At 50.9% G+C, this 22,629-nt stretch overlaps 1 protein-coding gene and 1 long non-coding RNA gene across 2 annotated transcripts in view; one reads left to right on the top strand and one right to left on the bottom strand.

The window, feature by feature from the left end:
- ABCB7 (ATP binding cassette subfamily B member 7) overlaps positions 1-18,300 on the bottom strand; it is a 68,154-nt gene extending 49,854 nt beyond the window's left edge. Inside the window, exon 1 of the mRNA XM_029067283.2 lies at positions 18,162-18,300. Coding sequence (XP_028923116.1) covers positions 18,162-18,275 — 114 coding nt within the window. The 5' untranslated portion in view covers positions 18,276-18,300. The remainder of the gene's footprint in view (positions 1-18,161) is intronic.
- On the top strand, positions 5,667-12,440 carry LOC114812858. Its single transcript, XR_003760464.2, has 2 exons — positions 5,667-5,820; positions 11,914-12,440. It is a non-coding gene; the product is annotated as an uncharacterized LOC114812858 (long non-coding RNA).
- Positions 18,301-22,629: the final 4,329 nt, after the last annotated feature.

Raw genomic sequence — 22,629 nt, 5'->3', positions numbered from 1 at the left:
TTTATTGTCACGTTGATCCAGAGGAATGCGTTGCCCTCACTGCGGGTAAGGAATGTGTCTGTTAGTTATATTGTACTCTCCATTCATTCAATTGTATTTACTGAGCGCTTACTGTGTGCAGCAGACTGTACTAAGTGTTTGGGAGAGTACAACAATAAACCCACACATTCCCTGCCCACAGCGAGCTTACAGTCTAGAGGGGGAGACAGACATGAATATACATACATTACAGATATGGAAATAAGTGCCGTGGGGCTGGGATGGGGGATGAATAAAGGGAGCGAGTCAGGGAGACGCAGAGCGGAGTGGGAGAAGAGGAAAGAGGGGTTTAGTCGGAAGGCCTTTCGGAGGAGGTGAGCTTTTAATAAGACTATGAAGGGTGGGAGAGTAACTGCAAGATCTGAGGAGGGCGGAGGATAATGGCCTGTGAGAGGGGTCTTTCCCACTTTCCTGCAACCTGTCCCTCAGTCAGCCTTGTACGATCGGGGCTCGGCTCGTTCAATCGTATTTATCAAGCGCTTAGCGCGGGCAGAACGCTGAACTAAGCAGTTGGCCAACATTCACCACTCTACTTCTCCACTGGCCGTCCACACCGAAAAGAGAGGCGTCACTGGCAACCCAGCTCGGTAACCCTGCCGGGAGCGGGGCACCGTCTTCTCCTGAGCCGCTGTTTCCTCTGCCAGCGCAAGTATCGATCAGACGGGAGGTGAGAAGACCAACAGGAGAGCCTGAACTGAAAATCAGGACGCGCTTGCAGACGAGCGCCGTGGACAGTACGGGAAGCGTCTCCCCCCTCCGCTTTCACTCCGTCGTATTCACTGAGCGCTTACCGTGTGCAAAGCACTGTACTAAAAGCTTGGGGGAGTACAATTTAACCATAAAACAGACCTATGCCCTTACGACAGGAAACATTTAGTAAGCACCAAAGGAATGAGCCAGGGAGGAGTGTGCTTCACCTTCCAAATTTCAATTATCCAAAGGGCTTTCGGTCCCAATTAGTTTAGATGATGGGCGTTCTGCCGAAACGCCATCGGAGAAACCGCCGGCTCTTCTGGAAGCCTTCTAAGAAGTACCTCCCGGAAGAGCTATTTGGAAAAGACCTCGAAGAATGCTTGAAAAGTAAATACCCCCTTTCTCCTCCATGTCACGCTGACCTCGTAGACGTTCCCATTCCCCTCAGCATTTAAGGGAAATGAGACGTGCAGGGGCCTCGGGACTGAGGAAATGAAAACCCAGCCCTTGAGATCTGGAGATTTAGATTCTAAAATGGAGGACGCTGATGTCTGAGGAATCTTTGAGGGCAAGCCTAGGCCCTGGCCCAGCGAGGCAAGATATAAATGGTGGGTGGAAGAAAGGTCACTCATTCGATCATACTTACTGAGCACTTAGTGTGTGCAGAGCACTGTACTATGCATTTGGGAGAGTATAATATAAAAATCAACAGACGCATTCCCCGCCCACAGTGAGTTTATAGTCTAGAAGGGCAGAGAGACATTAATATAAAGAAATTAATGGCAGATATGGACATAAGTGCTGTGGTGCTGGGAGGGGGGATAAACAAAGGCAGCTAGTCAGGGCGATGCAAAAGGGAGTGGGAGAAGGGGAAAGTAGAGCTTAGTCAGGGAAGGCCCCTTGGAGGAGATGCGCCTTCAATAAGGCTTCGAAGAAGAGGGAGAGTCACTGTCTGTCGGATACGAGGAGGGAGGCCGTTCCAGACCTGAGGCAGGATGTGGGCGCGACTTCGGCGGCCAGATTTTACAGATGAGGGAACTGAGGCACAGAGAAGTGAAGTGACTTGCCCATGGTCACAGAGCAGAGAAGTCACGGAGCCATGACCTTCTGACTCCTAGGCCTGTGCTCCATCCCCTACATCGTGCTTGCTTTGAAACTCCCTTTTCGACAGGAGAGGGCCAGCCATCGCCACTAAATTAGCCTCTATTGTACTCTTCCCTAGCGCTTAGTATAGTCAGCCCTTGGCTGGCGTTCACCAAGTACTGAACGATCGGCTGGGATGGAGCCTCCAATTGTACAAGATGCGTGAGGCTTGGCTCCAGTCACCAAGACTTTGGGGTTGAGACCCTGTGCAAAGGAAACAGAGGGTGAAGAGTTTTACCTAGTAATGCTGGTATTTGTTAAACGCTTACTATGTGCCAAGCACTGTTCTAAGCGCTGCAGTAGATACAAGGTAATCAAGTCGTCCCACACAGGGCTCACAGTCTTCATCCCCATTTTACAGATGAGGTAACTGAGGCACGGAGAAGTTAAGTGACTTGCCCAAGGTCACACAGCTGACAAGCGGCCAGAGCTGGGATTAGAACCCACGGCCTCTGACTCTGACCTACTAACACTGGCTTCCTTCTATTAACGTCTCTCCCCCCTCTTCTTCTAGACTACAGACTTGATGAGGGCAGGGAATGAGTCTGTTTACTATTCTACTGTCATTCATCCATTCATTCAACAGCAGCAGCAGAAGCAGCGTGGCTCAGTGGAAAGAGCACGGGCTTTGGGGTCAGAGATCATGAGTTCGAATCCCAGCTCTGCCCCTTGTCAGCTGTGTGACTGTGGGCAAGTCACTTCACTTCTCTGTGCCTCAGTTACCTCATCTGGAAAATGGGGATTAAGACTGTGAGCCCCACGTGGGACAACCTGATTCCCCTGTCTCCCCCCCAGCGCTTAGAACAGTACTCTGCGCATAGTAAGCGCTTAACAAATACCAACATTATTATCAGTAGTAGTATTTATTGAGCGCTTACTATGTGCAGAGCACCGTACTAAGCGCTTGGAATGGACAATTCGGCAAGAGAGTGAGACCATCCCCGCCCAGTGACGGGCTCACAGTCTAACCCGGGGATACAGATGGCAGAGCAAAAGAGAACAAAACAAAAACAAGATATCATCATGATAAATAGAATCAAGGAGATTTAAACCTCATTAACAAAATAAATGGGGTAATAAATAATATATACAAATGAGCACAGTGCTGAGGGGAGGGGGAGCAGAGGGAAAGTCCTCTCCAAAGTGCAGAGTACGGTGCTCTGCACACAGTAACTCCTCAACAAATACAACCGAACGAATGTTTCCGCAGGATCACACAGAGGGTAGGATGAGGGGTGCAATACACTGCCCTAATACTTGGGTACTTCATGTTCCTCCCTCCCTGTACATACCTTTATTAATAACAATAATAAAAATAACAATGGCATTTAAGTTTACTATGTGCCAGACACTGTTCTAAGCCCTCAGGTAGATACAAGCGAATCAGGTGGGACACAGTCCCCGGTCCCGCACAGGGCTCACCGTTTTAATCCCCATTTTACAGACGAGAGAACTGAGGCGCAGAGAAGTGAAGTGACTTGCCCGAGGTCACCCGAGCCGGGACTAGAACCCAGGTCCTCCTGACTCCCCGGCACGCGCTCTATCCACTAGGCCTTGCAGCGTGGCTCAGTGGAAAGAACCCGGGCTTGGGAGTCAGAGGTCATGAGTTCGAATCCCGGCTCGGCCACTTGTCGGTTCTATGACCGTGGGCAAGTCACTTAACTTCTCTGGGCCTCAGTTACCTCGTCTGTAAAATGGGGATTAACTGTGAGCCTCACGTGGGACGACCCGATAACCCTGTATCTACCCCAGTGCTTAGAACAGTGCTCTGCACGCAGTAAGGGCTTAACAAATACCAACATTATTATTTCTTCGGTTTCCCATCCAGAAATCTTCAGCCCCGAGGGAAGGGCCGAGACGGGTCCTCCCCAGCTTCTGGACGCGTCTCGGCCCTCCTCCCCTCTCCAGAGTCAGCGGGAATACGACTAGACTTAAGGAAGTCTGCCTCCTCCAACCTCCCGGGAGCCGCTAAAATCCGCAGAAGGCATCGAGCCACGGACACCGGCTTCACTGCCCGCCCACACATCTAACGACTGTGGGGGAATTGTTGGACTGCCTGCGAAGCGACTGCTTGGCTTTGCCAATTACGGTCAATCTTCGGTCATCTGTGAACCCGCCGGCCTGGCAAAGCGACCGTAAGTAACCAAAGTTGGGAGGACGCTTTGAAATGGAGCTTCCGTCAGACTGGAAACTTGACTTGTCCACCGACCTGTGGCCTTTTGGACTCTGATTTTTTTTTTTTTTTTAAATGGATCCCTGAGAGCACGGTGGATTTGCAAATATAGCTGGTTACAACCTTGCTGGTGAGATATTTAGGCCCAGAAGAGAAATGAATACGCCAAGTCCTGTCATCACAGCGTGGCTCAGTGGAAAGAGCAGGGGCTTGGGAGTCAGAGGATGTGGGTTCTAATCCTGGCTCACAACCTCTGTGCCTCAGTTACCTCATTTGTAAAATGGGGAGTAAGACTGTGAGCCGTGGGACGACCTGATTACCTGACATCTACCTCGGCGCTCAGAACAGTGCTTGGCACGTAGCAAGCGCTTAACAAATACGATACTTGTAACATGTTTCTTAATATTAATTGATAATTGTTAAGCACTCACTCTGTGCCAGGCACTTTTACTAAGCGCTGGGGTGGATACAAGCAAGTTTTTTGGGTTCCAGAGGTTGAAATCAACCCCCCATTTTTGAAGCTCAGTCCTGAGCCCAAGGACGTTCACTGAACATCCCCCCCAAATGGGCACGACTTTATTCCACTCGGTGACGGGACGACAGCGTCATGGGTCTTTCATCGGAATCGTAGCTAGTGAAACGCTGGCCATAAAGAAGTACTTCCGCTCAATGTGGAGTTAAAGATGTTCCGGCTGAAATAATAACTTACTTGAGATCTTCTCGGGGAATACTACTGTCGGAAGGGGTGACGCTCACGCTCTTCACCGAGTCGGGGTTTTAGCTTCCCTTACCTGGAATTCCAGCTACCCATGGCTAAACACTGGGCTAGCTGAGATCCCGACGTCTCATTTTGTACCTCAATGCTTTCCCGACCCGCTGAGGTTAGCCACTTTTGAGGGAGAAGGGGGTGACTACGACCGGTCGCTCTTTCAGGGCCCGTTGACTTGATTCAAGGCTCCAGGGGGATGCCAAGATGTCTTCCGTTGGGCTGCCATCTTGGAAGTTCTGCCCCGCCACCTGAAAACCCTCGGGGTCTCGCCTCGGGACGGGGGTGGTACAAAAGGAGCTCTGGCTGCCGCCACGGGGTGGGTAGGTGGGGAAGAATTATTCAGTCATATTTACCAGCGCTTAATGTGTGCAGGGCACTGTGCTAAGCGTTTGGGAGAGTACGGTATAACGATAAGCAGGCGTATTCCCCGACCAAAGCAAGCTTAGAGAAGGTGTCTATCACAGGGCTGTTTTGGCCATTCCACATTTTGCCAGCCCTGACAGAAACTCCCATTCATATAATAATAATAATGATGGCATTTGTTAATCGCTTACTATGTGCAAAGCACTGTTCTCAGCGCTGGGGGATACGAGGTGATCAGGTTGTCCCACGTGAGGCTCACAGTTAATCCCCATTTTACACATGAGGTAACTGAGGCTCAGAGAAGTTAAGTGACTTGCCCAAAGTCACGCAGCTGACAAGTGGTGGAGCGAGGATATCCAGCCCCATCTCTCTCCCTCTGCTTCACCCCTCCCTTTCCTGTCTTCCACCGCCCGTTTTTCGTTTCCTCTTCTCCCTCTCCCCATTCCTACTTCCTTTTTCACCCTTCTGCTTTCCCCTCTAGCTTCGTCCCCCAGCTGCCCAAGTCACCCCAACAGGGAGACTAAAACGGATCATCTGGAGAGACAAATATACGCGGGATCTGACGTGCCACGCAACGCCAACTGATGGTCCACATCGTGTGCCGCCGCCAACCAGCGCTTAGCACAGTGCCCTGCACTCGGTAAGTGCCCAATAACCACCACCGAATGAGTCTGTCCAAAAAACCTTGGAATCAATCAGGCGGTATGGCGTAGTGGATAGAGCAAGGGCCTGGGAGTCATGGATTCTAATCCCGGCTGCGTGCCGCGTGGCCTCGGGCAAGTCGTTTCACTTTTCTGGGCCTCACTGACCTCTGTCAAATGGGGATTGAGAATGTGAGCCCCACATGGTAAACCCTCTGTGGGCAGGGATTTGCTTTCTTTATCGCTCTATTGCACTTTTCAGCGCTCAGTACAGTGTTCTGCACACAGTAAGCACTCAATAAATACGACCGCACCAATGAATGGCAGGGGTCGTGTCCAACCCGATTTGCTTGTATCCACCCCAGTGCTTAGTACAATGCCTGGCACATAGTAGGCGCTTAACAAAAACCACAATCATTATCACTGATAATAAGAATAAATCCTAGCCCAGACACGTTCAAAGGGCCCAAAGCGATGCAAACACCACCTAGGTTCCCCGCTGTGTGCCAAGCAAAAAGGTTTTGTCTGCGGCCCCGTTTCCTTTGGGACCCGGTTGAAGGGGGGCTGTAATAAATGGAAAATTTCCACCTCTCCATTCCTCTGCCTCAAAATCATCCATCATTCCAAACACGCGTGGCCCCCAGAGGGGTATGTCGTCATCCCCAAAAGAAGTCCTTGAGGAAGCGCGGTGCCGGAAGAGATGGCGAGAAGGCCCACGGCGAGCAGCTAGGATGACTCAGGACTTCTCCAATGTCACGGGGCTTTCGTCAGAACCGCAGCTGATGAAAAGCCGGCCCTAAAAGAGTACTTCTGCTCCAAGCCGAGTTTAAGACGTTCCAGCTGAAATAACAGCTTACTCGAGAGCTTCTCGGGAATGCTATCATTGGAAGTGGTAACGTTCTCACTATTCAGGGGTAAGGGTCTTTGGGTTATCACATTCTGTGACAGAGAAACCAAAAAGCAGCCTTTCCTAACTAGCAGGGTGTGCCCTAGTCCAAGGCAAGGGCGGGAAAGTGCAGCGATCTAGCTGATTATTAATAATTATGAGATCTGTAAGCGCTTACTATGTGCCAGGCACCGTTCTAAGTACTGGGGGTGGATACAAGCGAATCAGTTGGACCCAAACCCTGTGCCACACGGGGCTCACACGTCTCAATCTCCATTTTACAGATGAGGCCACTGAGGCCCAGAGAAGTGAAGTGACTGGCTCACGGTCACAGAGCAGACAAGTGGCGGGGCCAGGATTAGAACCCATGACCTTCCGACTCCCAGGCCTGGGCTCTATCCACTACGCCAGGCTGTTACTCATGAGTGGCTCCATGAGGGACGCAGCATGGCCAACGGAAAGAGCTCAGGCCTGGACACGGAGGACCTGGATTCTCCTCGGCTCCTTCCCAGGATGCGGGACTTTGGGCGAGTCATTTCTCTGGGCCTCCATTTCCCCAACTGTCAAATGGGGATAAAATAGCTTTCCTCCCTCCCCTTTACGCTGTGAGTCCGATAAGGGACAGAGACGGTGCCCGGTCTAATTCTTTTCAATGAACCCCGGCACGTAGTACGGTGTTAGGCACATAGTGAGCGCTAAACAAACACCATCATTATCAATAGTATTTATTGAGTCCTTACTGCGTGCAGAGCACTTTACTGAGCACCCGGGAGAGTAGAAGACAGAGTCGGGAGACGCATCCCCAGTCCACAATGAGCTTACAGTCTAGGGGACAAGTTTAGAGGCCTTATGAAATAATAATCTAATAATTGTGATATATGTTGAGTTCTTACTGCGTGTGCCAGGCACTGTACTAGGCATTTAACAAGTACCATAATTGTTATTACCCACTGGACTGCCTCCATGGACTGAATCGACCTGATAACCACCCGATAAATGAGGTATCTGTTAAGCGCTTACTAGGTGCCGGGCACCGTACTAAGCGCTGGGGTGGATACAAGCAAATCAAGTTGGACCCAGTCCCCGCCCCACGTGGGGCTCAGAGTCTCAATCCCCATTTTACGGATGAGGGAGCCGAGGTCAAGAGAAGTGAAACGACTCGCTCAGGGTCACACGGCAGACAGGCGGCAGAGCCGGGATTAGAACCCACAACCTTCTGACTCCCGGGTCCCGGCTCTACCCGCTACGCCACGTTGCTTAGAATTCCTCAACTCCCATTCTCTCGTAGACCCCCTCCAATCTGGCTTCCGTCCCCTCCACTCTACCGAGACTGCTCTCTCTAAGGTCACCCGTGACCTCCTTCTTGCCAAATCCGATGGCTCCTACTCCGTTCTGATCCTCCTTGACCTCTCTGCTGCCTTTGACACTGTCGACCATCCCTTCCTCCTCCATACCTTATCTCACCTCGGCTTCACGGACTCTGTCCTCTCCCGGTTCTCCTCTTACCTCTCTGGCCGGTCATTCTCGGTCTCCTTCGCCGGAGCCTCCTCCCCCTCCCATCCTTTAACTGTTGGAGTTCCTCAGGGGTCAGTTCTTGGCCCTCTTCCGTTCTCCATTTACACTCACTCCCTCGGTGGACTCGTTCGCTCTCACGGCTTCGACTACCATCTCTACGCAGATGACACGCAGATCTACATCTCCGCCCCTGTCCTCTCCCCCTCCCTTCGGGCTCGCATCTCCTCCCGCCTCCGGGACGTCTCCACCTGGATGTCGGCCCGCCGCCTAAAACTCAACGTGAGCGAGACTGAGCTCCTCATCTTCCCTCCCGAACCCGGTCCTCTCCCAGACTTCTCTATCACCGTGGATGGCACGACCGTCCTTCCCGTCTCTCGGGCCCGCGATCTCGGTGTCATCCTTGACTCGTCTCTCTCGTTCACCCCACGCATCCTATCCGTTACCGAGACCTGCCGGTTTCACCTCTACGATATCGCCAAGATCCGCCCTTTCCTCTCCACCCGAACGGCTACCTTACCGTTACGGGCTCTCGTTATATCCCGGCTAGACTACTGTGTCGGCCTTCTCTCTGACCTCCCTTCCTCCTCTCTCGCCCCGCTCCGGTCTATTCTTCACTCCGCCGCCCGGCTCATCTTCCCGCAGAAACGCTCTGGGCATGTCACTCCCCTTCTTAAACAACTCCAGTGGTTGCCTATCGACCTCCGCTCCAAACAAAAACTCCTCACTCTAGGCTTCGAGGCTCTCCGTCACCTCGCCCCTTCCTACCTCTCCTCCCTTCTCTCTTTCTACCGCCCGCCCCGCACGCTCCGCTCCTCCGCCGCCCACCTCCTCACCGTCCCTCGGTCTCGCCCATCCCGCCGTCGACCCCCGGGCCGCGTCCTCCCGCGGTCCCGGAACGCCCTCCCTCCTCACCTCCGCCAAACTGATTCTCTTTCCCTCTTCAAAACCCTACTTAAAACTCACCTCCTCCGAGAGGCGTTCCCAGACTGAGCTCCTCTTCCCCCTCTACTCCCTCTGCCATCCCCCCTTTACCTCTCCGCAGCTAAACCCTCATTTTCCCCTTTTCCTTCTGCTCCTCCACCTCTCCCTTCCCATCCCCACAGCACTGTACTCGTCCGCTCAACTGCATATATTTTCGTTACCCTATTTATTTTGTTAATGAATTGTACATCGCCTCGATTCTATTTAGTTGCCATCGGTTTTTACGAGATGTTCTTCCCCTCGACTCTGTTTATCGCCATCGTTCTCGTCTGTCCGTCTCCCCCGATTAGACCGTAAGCCCGTCAAACGGCAGGGACCGTCTCTATCTGTTGCCGACTTGTTCATCCCAAGCGCTTAGTACAGTGCTCTGCACATAGTAAGTGCTCAATAAATACTATTGAATGAATGAATGCTTCCCATTTTTGCTTCGGCTGTGCAGATCTAGCCATCGATTCTCAGAGACTCAATACCACGACTAACCCGCCGGAGGTTCTTTTCCAACGCGCTGAAAAACAATCCGATATTTGCGATTAAATCAGCCGAGAGACGGAATTAGCTTGGCGGTAAGCCTCAAACGGTGGGGAAGGATAGCTCAATTTCAGCCGATGAAGAGGCAAGATTATACCTAAACCAGATGGGCCTTTGAAAGGATTCTGGTTCAGTCGATTGAGTCCGGTTCAGGGTTTAAATGTGCTTGCCAAGACGCGTCGGGCTTGGCTTACCGCATCCACCTTTAGGTGGTTAAATAGCGACGCTCTTTTAAACTCCGAAAACAACAAAGACGAATCTGACGGTGAAAATGTTGCGAGATCCAAATGATAGGCTCCTAGTGTTTACCTGCCCTCACGCCTTCCCTTCGGCTCTGCCACTCGTCAGCTACGTGACTGTGGGCAAGTCACTTCACTTCTCTGTGCCTCGGTTCCCTCATCTGTAAAACGGGGATCAAGATTGTGAGCCTCACGTGGGACAACCTGATTACCCTGTATATCCCAGCGCTTAGAACGGTGCTCTGCACATAGTAAGCGCTTAATAAATACCAATATTATTATTATTATTATTCCCGTTAGGCAAAGAGAAGACAGTTTTAACAAAAACCTTTGTGTTTTCCTCCCCTGGAGTGTCAGCTCCCTCAAGGCCGAGATCGTGTCTGCTGATTTTTTTTTTTAAATGGCATATATTAAGCGCTTACCATGTGCCTGTACTAAGCGCTGGGGTAGATGTAAGCTAATCGGGATGGACACGGTCCCCATCCCACACGGGGCTCACACTCCTAATCCTCATTTTACAGAAGAAGGAAATGAGGCCCACAGAAGTGAAGGGACTTGCCCAGGTCACAGAGCAGACAAGTGGCGGAGCCGGGATTAGAACCCAGGTCCTTCTGACTCCCAGGCCTGTGCTCTATCCACTAGGCCATGCTGCTTCTATCATCCTCTCCCATGCACTCAGTACGGTGCTCTGCATTCTGCAGATTCTCAGTAAATGCAACTGATTGATTGGGAAGCCAACGGTCGAAAACTCTCTGGCTGGTGGGGGATAAACAGTCCCCCACGAGTCAATTCTCTGTGACGGCATAAGCTGAAACGCAGGCCTTTCGTTCCGTCTTAACAAAGATTGTACTCGATAAGTGCTTACCATATTAATGTTGGTATTTGTTAAGCGCTTACTATGTGCCGAGCACTGTTCTAAGCGCTGGGGTAGACACAGGGGAATCAGGTTGTCCCACGTGGGGCTCACAGTCTTAATCCCCATTTTACAGATGAGGGAACTGAGGCACAGAGAAGTTAAGTGACTTGCCCACAGTCACACAGCCGACAAGTGGCAGAGCTGGGATTCGAACTCATGAGCCCTGACTCCAAAGCCCGTGCTCTTTCCACTGCGCCACGCTGCTTCTCGACCATATGCCAAGAACTGTTCTAAGCACCGGGGCAAACAAAAGTTATCAGGTTGGACACAGTCCCTGTCCCACCCAGGGCTCACACTCTCAACCCCCAATTTAGAGTTGAGGTAACTGAGGCTCAGAGAAGAGAAATGACTTGCCCAAGATCACACAGCAGATAGGTGGCGGAGCCGGGATTAGAACCCAGATCCTTCGGGCTCCCAAGCCCGGGCTCTATCCACTAGGGCCAGTGTTAAATTCCCCAAGTAACACCTCTCGCCCCCGTTCCAATTTCCTCTTAGTTCCCCTCCTCCCTGGAAACCATTTGGCTTCTCCCACCCCCACCGCGGAGCAAGTGTGTCCTTCTCTGTAATTTACTTATGACAATGTCTGTCTCCCCCTCTAGTTTGTAAGCTCCTTGTGGGCAGGCAATGTGTCTGCTATATTGTTGTCTCCCAAGCGCTTAGTACAATGGTCTGCCCACAATAAGCGCTCAATAAATACGACTGACTGACGGTCTCAATCTCCCAGCACGGCACCGGTCGGACTGGAGCAGAAGGGATGAGGCAGAAGTACGGGGAAAGACACACAGCCCCCCAAAACCTGGTGACTCTAGTTAAATCCACCAACCCCGCTTTCATTCATTCACTGTCCTATTTATTGAGCGCTTACTGTGTGCAGAGCACTGTAGTATGCGCTTGGCAAGTACAATTCGGCAACAGATAGAGACAATCCCTACCCAACAACGGGCTCACGGTCTAGAAGGGGGAGACAGACAACGAAACGAATCACCCGGAGAACGTTTGCAAACGGTCCTCCCGCTTCTTCCCCCAGAACCTTTAGCGTCTCCAAAAGCCCGGCAAACCTCGCCCTGCCACGCTAGACCTGCCTTGTGAGGAGAAAAAGAACGCGATCACTGAGCGGGCTGGGGGAGCGAGCCCACCCACCATCCACATCACCGCCGGCCCCGAAATCTGAACGCGCAAGGTTAAATTCCCAAGGACGCCTCCTCCCGCAAGTAGCTCGACGCTGGGAGAGAAGACTTCTGAGGGAGGAAAAAAAATCATCGAGATACTGAAGGGTTCTCAGCTTCCGAAAGCATTTCCTATTAACTGAGAAAGATGAGATTCCGGCCTTCTGCTTTTGCCAACAAGCCTCCTCCCCGGAAGCGTCTGAGAGTGAAATCTGCCCCCAAAATACGCTTCCGGTTCTCGGAAAATGCAGGGAAGTTCTCACAACATCCCACATTAAGGAGAGTCAAAGTCTGATGCCGGGAGCGTGCTCACGGGCTGCTTCTTCCGATGCCTTCTATCCAAGAAGGTTTGACTAAACACTATAATAAATACTATGGTATTCGTTAAGCGCTATGTGCCAGACACTGTACTAAGCACTGGGGTGGATACCAGCAAATCAGGTTGGACGCAGACCCTGTCCCACATGGGGTTCACAAAATCCCATTTTACAGATGAGGGAACTGAGGCCCAGAGAAGTGAGGTGACTTGCCCAAGGTCACAGAGCAGGCAAGTGGTGGAGCTGGGCTTAGAACCTATGACCTTCTGACTCCCAGGCCCGGGCTCTAATAATGTTGGTATTTGTTAAGCGCTTACTATGTGCAGAGCACTGTTCTAAGCGCTGGGGTAGATACAGGGTAATCAAGTCGTCCCACGTGAGGCTCACAGTTAATCCCCATTTTACAGATGAGGTAACTGAGGCACAGAGAAGTTAAGTGACTCGCTCTCGGTCACCCAGCTGACAAGTGGCAGAGCCGGGAGTCGAACCCATGACCTCGGACTCCGAAGCCCAGGCTCTTTCCACTGAGCCACGCTGCTTCCCTAACACCGTGCTGCTTCTCTTCTAATAATGTCTGTTAAGCGCTTACTATGAACCAACCATTCATTCCATCGAATTGATTGAGCGCTTACTGGGTGCAGAGCACTGTACTAAGTGCTGACTGAGGTAATCAAGTTGTTCACACCCCCTGTCCCACACGGGTCTTAAGGCTAAGTAGGAGGCAGAACGGGTATGAAAGGGAGAACGGGTATGAATCCCCATAGTTATTATTATTAAATGGTGAATCTGGGATTAGAACCTCAGTCCTTTGACTCCCAGATCTGTTTTCTTTCCATTAAGCCACAAAATACACTGATGTATACAACCTGTGGACATGTGGAAAACAACCACAACAGACCCATGCCCATAGGCCATATGAGGTGAGGTAGGAGGGGAAAGGGGATGAGGAGCTTTGAAGCCAAGAGTGATGAGTTTTTGCCTGACAACCCCTGGAGATTTGGGGGGGGGGGGGGGGGGGGAGGTGACATGCCCGGAAGGTTTCTGTAGAAAGATAATCCAGACAGCAGAGCGAAGTACAGACTGAAGTGGGGAGAGACAGGAGGTTGGGAGATCAGAGAGGAGGCTGATGCAGTAATCCAGTCGGGATAGGATGAGAGAACTGTACCAACGAGGTAGCGGTTTGGACGGAGAAGAAAGAGCGATCTTGATGATGCTGTGAAGGTGGGACCGGCAGGCTCTGGCGACGGACTGGACGTGTGAGGTGAATGACAGAGCGGATTCAAGGATGAAACCAGGATTGAGGGCCTGAGACACGGGAAGGATTGATAGTGCCTTCCAGAGTGACGGGAAAGTCAGAGAGAGGACAGGGTTTGGGAGGGAAGATAAGGAGCTCTGTCTTGGACACGTTGAGTTTTAGGTAGCGGGAGGACATTCAAGTAGCGATGTCCCGAAGGCAGGAGGAGATGCGAGTCTGGAGGGAGGGAGAGAGAACAGGGGAGGAGATATGGATTTGGGTATCATCCGCGTAGATATGATAGTTGAAGCCGTGGGAGCGAAGGAATTCACCAAGGGAGTGAGCGTAGAAGGGGACCAAGAACTGGCCCTTGAGGCCAGTTAGGGGACAGGAGGGGGAGGAGGAGACTGAGAAGGAGACTGAGAATGAATGGTCAGAGAGATAAGAGAACCAGGAGAGGACGGAGTCAGTGAAGCCAAGGTGAGATAAGGTGTGGAGGAGAAGGAGATGGTCGACAGTGTCAAAGGCAGCTGAGAGGTCGAGGAGGGTTAGGATGGAGCAAGAGCTGCTGGATTTGGCAAGGAGGAGATCACTGGTGACCGCCGAGAGGGTAGTTTCGGTGGAGTGGAGAGGACAGAAGCCAAACTGGAGGGGGTCCAGGAGAGAGCTGGAGGAGAGGAACTCGAGGCAGAGAGTGTAGACGACTCGCTCCGGGAGTTTGGAAAGGAAGGGTAGGAGAGAGATGGGGCCTTGGAGGGGGCCTTGGGGTCAAGGGAGGGTTGTTTTAGGATGGGGGAGACATGGGCATGTCTGAAGGCAGAAGGGAAGAAGCCATTGGAGAGTGAGCAGTTGAAGATGGAAGTTAAGGAGGAGAAGAGGGAAGGGGCGAGAATTTTTATAAGGTGGGAGGGAATGGGATCTGATGCGCACGTGGAGGGGGTGGCATTTGAGAGGAGGGAGATCTCCTCTGAAGATACTGCTGGGAAGGGTGGGAAAGTAGAAGAGGGAGTCGAGAGGAGGGGGGACGGAGGAGCGGGAGGGGTGACTTTGGCCAGATCATTGGGAGTGAGGGATGAGGGAGGGGGAGGAACAGGGGGCCTGAAGAGGGAGTTGAAGGTCCGGAACGGACCAGGGTGATGGGCATGGGTGTCGGTGAGGAAAGCGAAAGTTTTGGCGGATAGGGGAGAGGGCAGAGGTTGGCCTGGTGTTTAGATTTCCACCAGCGGCGTTCGGCGGCTCGAGCATAAGAGTGAAGGAGGCGGACGGTGGAGGTGATCCAGGCTGTGGGTTAGTGGTGCGACAGCGACGAAGGGATGGGGAGGGAGGGAGTTGAGTAGAGAGGGTGGAGTTGAGAGCATCTATTTGGTCATCGAGAGTGGAGAGAGTGGGTAGTAAGGCTAGGTTGGGTGTGATGCGCTGAGAGAGATGGATGGGGTCGAGAGAGCGGAGGTCTCTGTGGGGGAACAGTAAAGACTTAGGGGGAGGAGGCATGTGAAGGAGGAGGCAGGTGAGAAGGTTGCAGTCAGAGAGAGGGATTTCAGAGTTGGTGAGGGGGGTAGATTGTGCAGCGGTAAGAGATCGAGCTTGTGTCCAATCGTGCGCGAGTGTGTGTGAGGGCGTCCTTTCACCCTCAAAGGTGGTTTTGCAGTGCCTGACTATAATTTTGCCTCAGAGTCCTCTGAAAAATTCAGCTCAAAAGAACCCCTTCGTAGGATTCGGAGGCTCTCCTACTAATCAACGCCTTATCATGGCAGGAGAGTTTGCGTCCGCCAATGAAGCTTAGAGCTCCGCCACTACAAGAGATTCTCTCGTCGGCGTTACCCATAATGGAAAGGGCTCAGCCGAAGCATCAGAGCTGATTCACCTGTGCCGGGCAGCGGCGGCATGGGAGAGAGTCACGGGCGGACGATCAGAACGTCGATCCAACGACCGAGACTTAGGTTTTCACTGCGTGGAAGAGGGCGATGGTAAATCGCTTCCGTATTTTTCACCGAGAAAACCCTCTGGATAAAGAAGTCCATGAAGTCGTTACGAATCGGAAGCGACTCGTCGCGTTCGATCATCATTTCGGATCACAACCCGGTGGGTCTCCGCTGCAGCTGCCGGGCCATACTGTCTGACGAGATATCGCTTGGGTATCTGCTGACAGGCAGTCCCTAGAAGTGTCCCACCCAACCCAAACTGGGGCGTGAAAAACATTACTTTCCCGCTGGTGGCCTGACTCGATCCAGTCTTCTGTAACCCTGTCTAGGCATGTGACTCCCCGGCGCTTATTAAAGTGCTCTGCGCCGAGTACGTCCTCAATAAATACCTTTAATGACGATGACACCAAGAGTAGCCTGTCTCTGGAAGATGGATGCGTATCTGTGGCAACTCAGTACTCTCCTAACTCCATCGCAGCCCGGCCCACTTCAAAGCCTTACTGAAGGCGCGTCTCCTCCGAGGCCTTCCCTGATAAAGGCCGTCTTTCCTCTTCTCCCACTCCCTTCTGCGTCACCCTGACTTGATCGTGGCTTCGGTCGTGACTTTCAACCAGGCTGCCGGTTGCCGCCAATGTCATCTATCACCTGTCTTTAGGCGCTAGGCTGCTCTGAGACCCCGGGTGGAATTTCACACAGCTCTCCAAATGACAAACTCCAACCTGAAACATTTCAGGACATGGGGCAAAGATGTTCCGAATACCATGGAGAAGCAGCATGGTCTCATGGAAAGAGCCTGGGCCTGAGAATCGAAGGACCTGGGTTCTAATGCCGCCTCTGCCACACGTCTATTGCGTAACCTTGCACAAGACACTTCACTTCTCAGTTCCCTCATCTAGGAAATTAGGATTAAGACTGTGAGCCCCAGGTGGGACAGGGACTGTGTCCGATCCAAATTGCTTGTAACCATCCCAGCGGTTAGTACGGTGCCTCGCACACATTAGGCACTTAACAAATGCCACAATTACTATTATAATGATTACTCAATCATTCGTATACAAGCGAATTTATAAAGCGTTTACTGTGTGCGGAGCACTGTACTAAGCATTTGGGAGAGCACAAAACAGCAATCAAGAGTGACAATCCTTGCCCACAGTGAGCTCTCATCTCAGTCTGGGGGGGGGGAGATAAACATCAGTACAAATACACAGATGTCAATATAAATAAAATGCCAGATGTATACATAAATAAATGACAGGTGTATACATAAATGACACCCATATACATAAATAAAAGCAGCGTGGCTTAGTGGAAAGAGCACGGGCCTGGGAGTCAGAGAACGTGGGTTCTAATCCCGGCTCTACCACTTGTCAGCTGTGTGACTTTGGGCCGCTCACTTCACTTCTCTGTGAATCCGTTTCCTCCTCTGTAAAATGGGGATTAAGACTGTGAGCCCCAAATGGGACAACCTGATTATCTTGTATCTACCCCAGAGCTTAGAACAGTGCTTGGCACATAGTAACTGCTTAACAAATACCACTCTCATCCTTATTATTATTATAATGAAATGACAGGCCCATATAGAAATGAAGAAAGTGACAGGCCTATACATGAATGAATGAAATGACAGGCCTATACAGAAATGAATAAAATGACAGGCCTATACAGAAATGAATAAAATGACAGGCCTATACAGAAATGAAGTGACAGGCCTATACAGAAATGAAGTGGCAGGCCTATATGTAAATGAAGTGGCAGGCCTATATGTAAATGAAGTGGCAGGCCTATGTAAAATGAATAAAAGGACAGGCCTATATAGAAATGAATAAAATGACAGGCCTATACACAAAATGACAGGCCTATACAGAAATCAATAAAATGTCAGATCTATACACAAATAAAATGACAGATCTATACGGAAATAAAATGACAGATCTATACGGAAATAAAGTGACAGAACCTATACAGAAATAAAGTGACAGAACCTATAAAGAAATAAAATGACAGAACCTATACACAAATGAATAAAATGACAGACCTATACAGAAATGAACAAAATGACAAACCTATATATAAAGTGACATACCTATACAGAAATAAAATGACTTATACATAAATGACAATCCTATACATAAATGACAGACCTCTACACAAAAACAAAATGTCCAAACAAAATGACAGACCCATTCACAGATAAAACGAGAGGCCCATACATAAATTAAATGAGACATACACATAAATAAAATAACAGTCATATACACGAATGGATCAAGTGCCAGATAGACACACGCCCGATAGTTAGGTGAAACGCCAGCGACCTCAACAAAACGCGAGCTACGTACATCAACTCAGACCGGGGCCTGGCCCCGAACAAGCGCTGCAGAAGTGCCATCGTTACGGTCGTTATAAAGGCACCGAGGGCCAGACCCGTGCATGAACAAAACGCCAGCGAGGTGCATAAAATGAGACGCCAGATACGTTGCCAAAGTGGGCGAGCTGTTCATAAAAGAAGTCAAGGAGGGAGCCGTAGAGGAGGCCGTGGGGGAGGGGAAGGGGCAGGAGGCCGGGCCCGTCCTTGAGGCCCCGGACCCCCGTGGCCCTCCAGCCCGGCCTCCCGCGACCCCGGGCCGGTGGCCTACCTGGTGGAGGTGTTGCGGGCGGGCCGCCCCGTGGAGCCCCCGCCGTCCGGGCCTCCGCTGCAAGGCGGCGTTGGCGGCCGCCCATCGCCGAGGCGCCGCCGCCAGCAGCGCCATCTTGGCCAGGAGCAGGCGAGAGGAGGAAGGGGGGAAGAGGGGCCGCCCCGGCGGGGAGGATGCTGGGATAGCGGACGACCGTCCCCGCCCTCCCCGCCCTGTGCGCACGCGCGCTCTCTCCCTCCCGCTCCTCCCGCCCGGCCCATGGCGCCGTCGCGGGAGCGGAAGTGACGTCAGCGGCGCTGTGGCAGGGCCGCCCAAGCTGGGGCCTGGTGGCTGCCCTAGCTGGGGCCTGGTGGCTGCCCTGGCCACCCCACCTCCAGTCGGCCCAATAATAATAATATAGTTGGTGTTTGAGCGCTTACTCTGTGCAGAGCGCTGTTCTGAGCGCTGGGGGGAGATACAAGGTCATCAGGTTGGCCCACGTGGGGCTCACAGTCTTCATCCCCATTTTCCAGATGAGGTCACTGAGGCTCAGATTAGTGAAGTGACTTGTCCACCGTCATTCATTCAATAGTATTTATTGAGCGCTTACTATGTGCAGAGCACTGTACGAAGCGCTTGGAATGTAACGGATAGAGACGGTCCCTGCCCTTGGACGGGCTGACAGTCACACAGCAGACAAGTGGCAGAGCCGGGATTCGAACCCGTGACCTCTGACTCCCAAGCCCGGGCTCTTGCCACTGAGCCACGCTGCAATGATCATTGGGGCATTGGTTATAATAATGTTGGTATTTGTTAAGCGCTTACTACGTGCAGAGCACTGTTCTAAGCGCCGGGGGAGATACAGGGTAATCAGGTTGTCCCACGTGACGCTCACAGTCTTGATCCCCATTTTACAGATGAGGGAACTGAGGCTCAGAGAAGTCAAGTGACTTGCCCACAGTCACACAGCTGACAAGTCTTTATTTGCTATTGTTTTAATGCGATGTTCATCCCCTAGATTCTATTCATTGCTATTGTTCTTGTCTGTCCGTCTCCCCCGATTAGACTGTAAGCCCGTCAAAGGGCAGGGACTGTCTCTATCTGTTACCGATCTGTACATTTCAAGCGCTTAGTACAGTGCTCTGCACACAGTAAGCGCTCAGTAATTACGATTGATGGGCTCACCGACTCACTGTGGTCAGGGAACATGTCCACCCACTCTTTAAATACTGAACTCTCCCAAGTGCTTATCCTTATATTCAAACTCTTCTCCTATCTGTACTTAATTTAACTGTCTGTCTCCTTTCTGGAGACCACAAGCTTCTTGTGGGCAGGGACAGTGTCTACCAACTCTATTGCATTGTACTTTTCTAAGTGCTTAGTACAGTGCTCTGCCCATAGTAAGCGCTTAATAAATACTATGGATTGATTGATTCCCTTCAGACCCTCTTCCTCTCAGAATCCCTCCTGTTCCGCGGCGCTACACTTCTCCCTTCTTTTTTCTTCTTTCTATTCAGTCCTTCTGATGCGCCCCTCCAAAGTTCCCGTCTCCCGATTCATTTATCCATCCATTCAATCATATTTATTGAGCGCTTACTGTGTGCAGAGCACTGTATTAAGCTCTTGGGAGAGTACAATAGACGCTTTCCCCGCCCACAGCGAGTTTACAGGATTATTAATGGTTGGATTGTCCACTCTGATGGATTATCAGCGGCTGATTAATCATTTTATTCATCTTAAAATATATATTAAAGCTCAACAGCCGCTACCTGCCTTCCATCCTTCAAGTGGAGGAGCTCCCAACTGACTTTCTCCCAGCTCTGACAGAGTTGTCTCCTTGGATCTCCAAGGTCATCTTCCTCTTCACCCCTCCCCAGTGTTGTATCTGTTGCTTCTAATTATTCAGTCCACCTTCATCAGGACAGATCTACACACTCTCCCTTCCTTGTCCTTCCATTCTTTGGAACTCCTCCTTTCCAACCTGTGGTTACTGGTGGGAAGGAGCAAAACCACTCAGAGACCTATGCGTAAAGAGGTTTTTAAAATCGATCCTAACCTCCAAAGGGCTCTCCTTCTAAGGCTAGAGTGGGGAGGCCTGGCAATGGGCCTATATGGAAAGATGAAAAAAGAAAACCAGAAGAACTGCAGAAAGGGCAAGAACAAGACAACAAAAATAAGGTAAGAATTGAACAACGATGTGGTCACGCTCCTCAGTGCTCCACTTTGTTTTCTTCCTTTACTTATAAGTTCCTTGAATGCTGTGACTGTTTCTTTTGCTTCTGTCGGATGTTCACAAATACTTACACCTCTCTTCTCCGGGTGCTCAATACATGCTGCGCTCACTCTAAAATCACATCAGAAGGGAGGGAAGAGCTTCCCCCTTGTCCCCATTTTACAAATGAGAAAACTGAGATGAATTAAATGATTTGGCCAAGGTCTCACAGTAGGCGAGCAGCAGAGCCCGGGTTAGACTCAATCAATCACTTGTATTTGTTAAGTGATTACTATGCTCCAGGTGCTGCACTAAGCATTGGGGTATTAGGTACAAGATAATTGGGTTAGATGCCGTCCCTGCCCCACACAGGGGTCCCAATCTTAAACCCCATTTTGCAGATGAGCTAACTGAGGCACGGAGAAGTTAAAGTGATTTTCCTAGTGTCACGCAGCAGACAGGTGGAGAAGGCGGAATTAGAACCCAGGGCTTCTGACCCCCGTCAGGCCACGCTGCTTGAGCATTTACTATGTGCGGAGCACTGTACTAAATCCTTGGAAGGGTACAACAGAGTTGGTAGACAAAGTTGCCGCCCACCAGGAGCTTACAGTCAACTGACTCCAAGTCCTGTCCACTAAGCCGTGCTGCTTCCTCTGTACTCACGTGGAACTATTCATTCGGTCCTATTTATTGAGCGCTCACTGTGTGCAGAGCACTGTACTAAGCGCTTAGAAAGAGCTATTATGGTGGTGTTCATTAAGCACTGACCATGTGCTTACACTGTATTTAAGCATCTACACTTAATATGCTTACACTGTACTCAAAACTAGGGTAGGTACAAGATAATCGGGGGACACAGAGTATGATACGTATTAGGTGTTTCCCCTCACTCCTTAATGATGATTGTGGTATTTGTCAATCGCTTACTCTGTGCCAGGCACGGTACTGAGCGCCGGGGTGGGTACAAGTAAACAGAGTTGCAAGCAGTCCCTGTGGGGTTCCCGGTCTCAATCCCCATTTCACAGATGAGGTAACTGAGGCACAGTGAAGTGAAGTGACTTGTCCAAGGTCACATGACAGACAAAAGGCAGAGGTAGGATTAGAACCCCGGATCCTCTGACTCCCAGGCCCGGGCTCTATCCACAACGCCGCGCTGCTTACGTCAATCCAATGACAGAGAAAGCCGTCTCTTTATGAATGCAGAGAGTTGTCAGTCAGTCAGTCATTCATTCAGTCCTATTTATTGAGCGCTTACTGGGTGCAGAGCGCTGTGCTAAGCTCTTGGGAAAGTACAATGCAACAAGAAACAGACTTTAGCCATATGATCCACGTCCAACCCGATTAATTCACGTTCACCCCAGCCCTTAGTACAGTGCCTGGCACATAGTGAGCGCTTAACAAATACTATAAACAAACAACAAACCCCAGGGGGAAGAGAGAGGTGGAGAGGGGAGAGAGAGCCCTGAAAGATCAATATTTGTACATATTTATTACACTAAGTATTTTAATGATGTGTATATATCAGAGAAGCAGCGTAGCTCAGTGGAAAGAGCAGGGGCTTGGGAGTCAGAGGTCATGGGTTCGAATCCCAGATCAGCCACTTGGTAGCTGTGTGACTGTGGGCAAGTCACTTAACTTCTCTGTGCCTCAGTTACCTCCTCAGTAAAATGAAGACTGTGAGCCTCACGTGGGACAACCTGATTACCCAGTGCTTAGAACAGTGCTCTGCACATAGTAAGCGTTTAAATACCAACATTTCATTTTTATAACTGTGATTTTATTTCTTTATTTTGATGGTATTGATGCCTGTCCACTTGTTTTGTTTTGTCGTCTGTCTCCCCTTTCTACAGTCTGAGCCCGTTGTTGGGTAGGGATTGCCTCTGTTGCCAAATTGTACTTTCCAAGCGCTTAGTACAGTGCTCTGCACACAGCGCTCAATAAATACGACTGAATGAAGGAATCAGTCAGCCTTATTTATCGAGCACTTACGGTGGGCAGACTAGACTGAAAGGCAGGGGTCACGGCCACCAATTCCACTGCGCTCCCCCAATTGTACGCGATTAAACTGTGGTGTTTGTTAAGCTCTTACTATGTGCAAAGCACTGTTCTAAGCACTGGGGGATACAAGGTGATCAGGTTGTCCCACGTGGGGCTCACAGTTTGAATCCCCATTTGACAGATGAGGTAACTGAGGCACAGAGATGTTAAGTGACTTGCCCAAGGTCGCACAGCTGACTAGCGGTGGAGCCGGGATTAGAACCCGTGACCTCTGACTCC

The sequence above is a fragment of the Ornithorhynchus anatinus genome, chromosome 6, assembly GCF_004115215.2.
Source record: "Ornithorhynchus anatinus isolate Pmale09 chromosome 6, mOrnAna1.pri.v4, whole genome shotgun sequence".
NCBI lineage: Eukaryota > Metazoa > Chordata > Mammalia > Monotremata > Ornithorhynchidae > Ornithorhynchus > Ornithorhynchus anatinus.
This window is presented reverse-complemented; position numbering and strand designations above follow the sequence as displayed.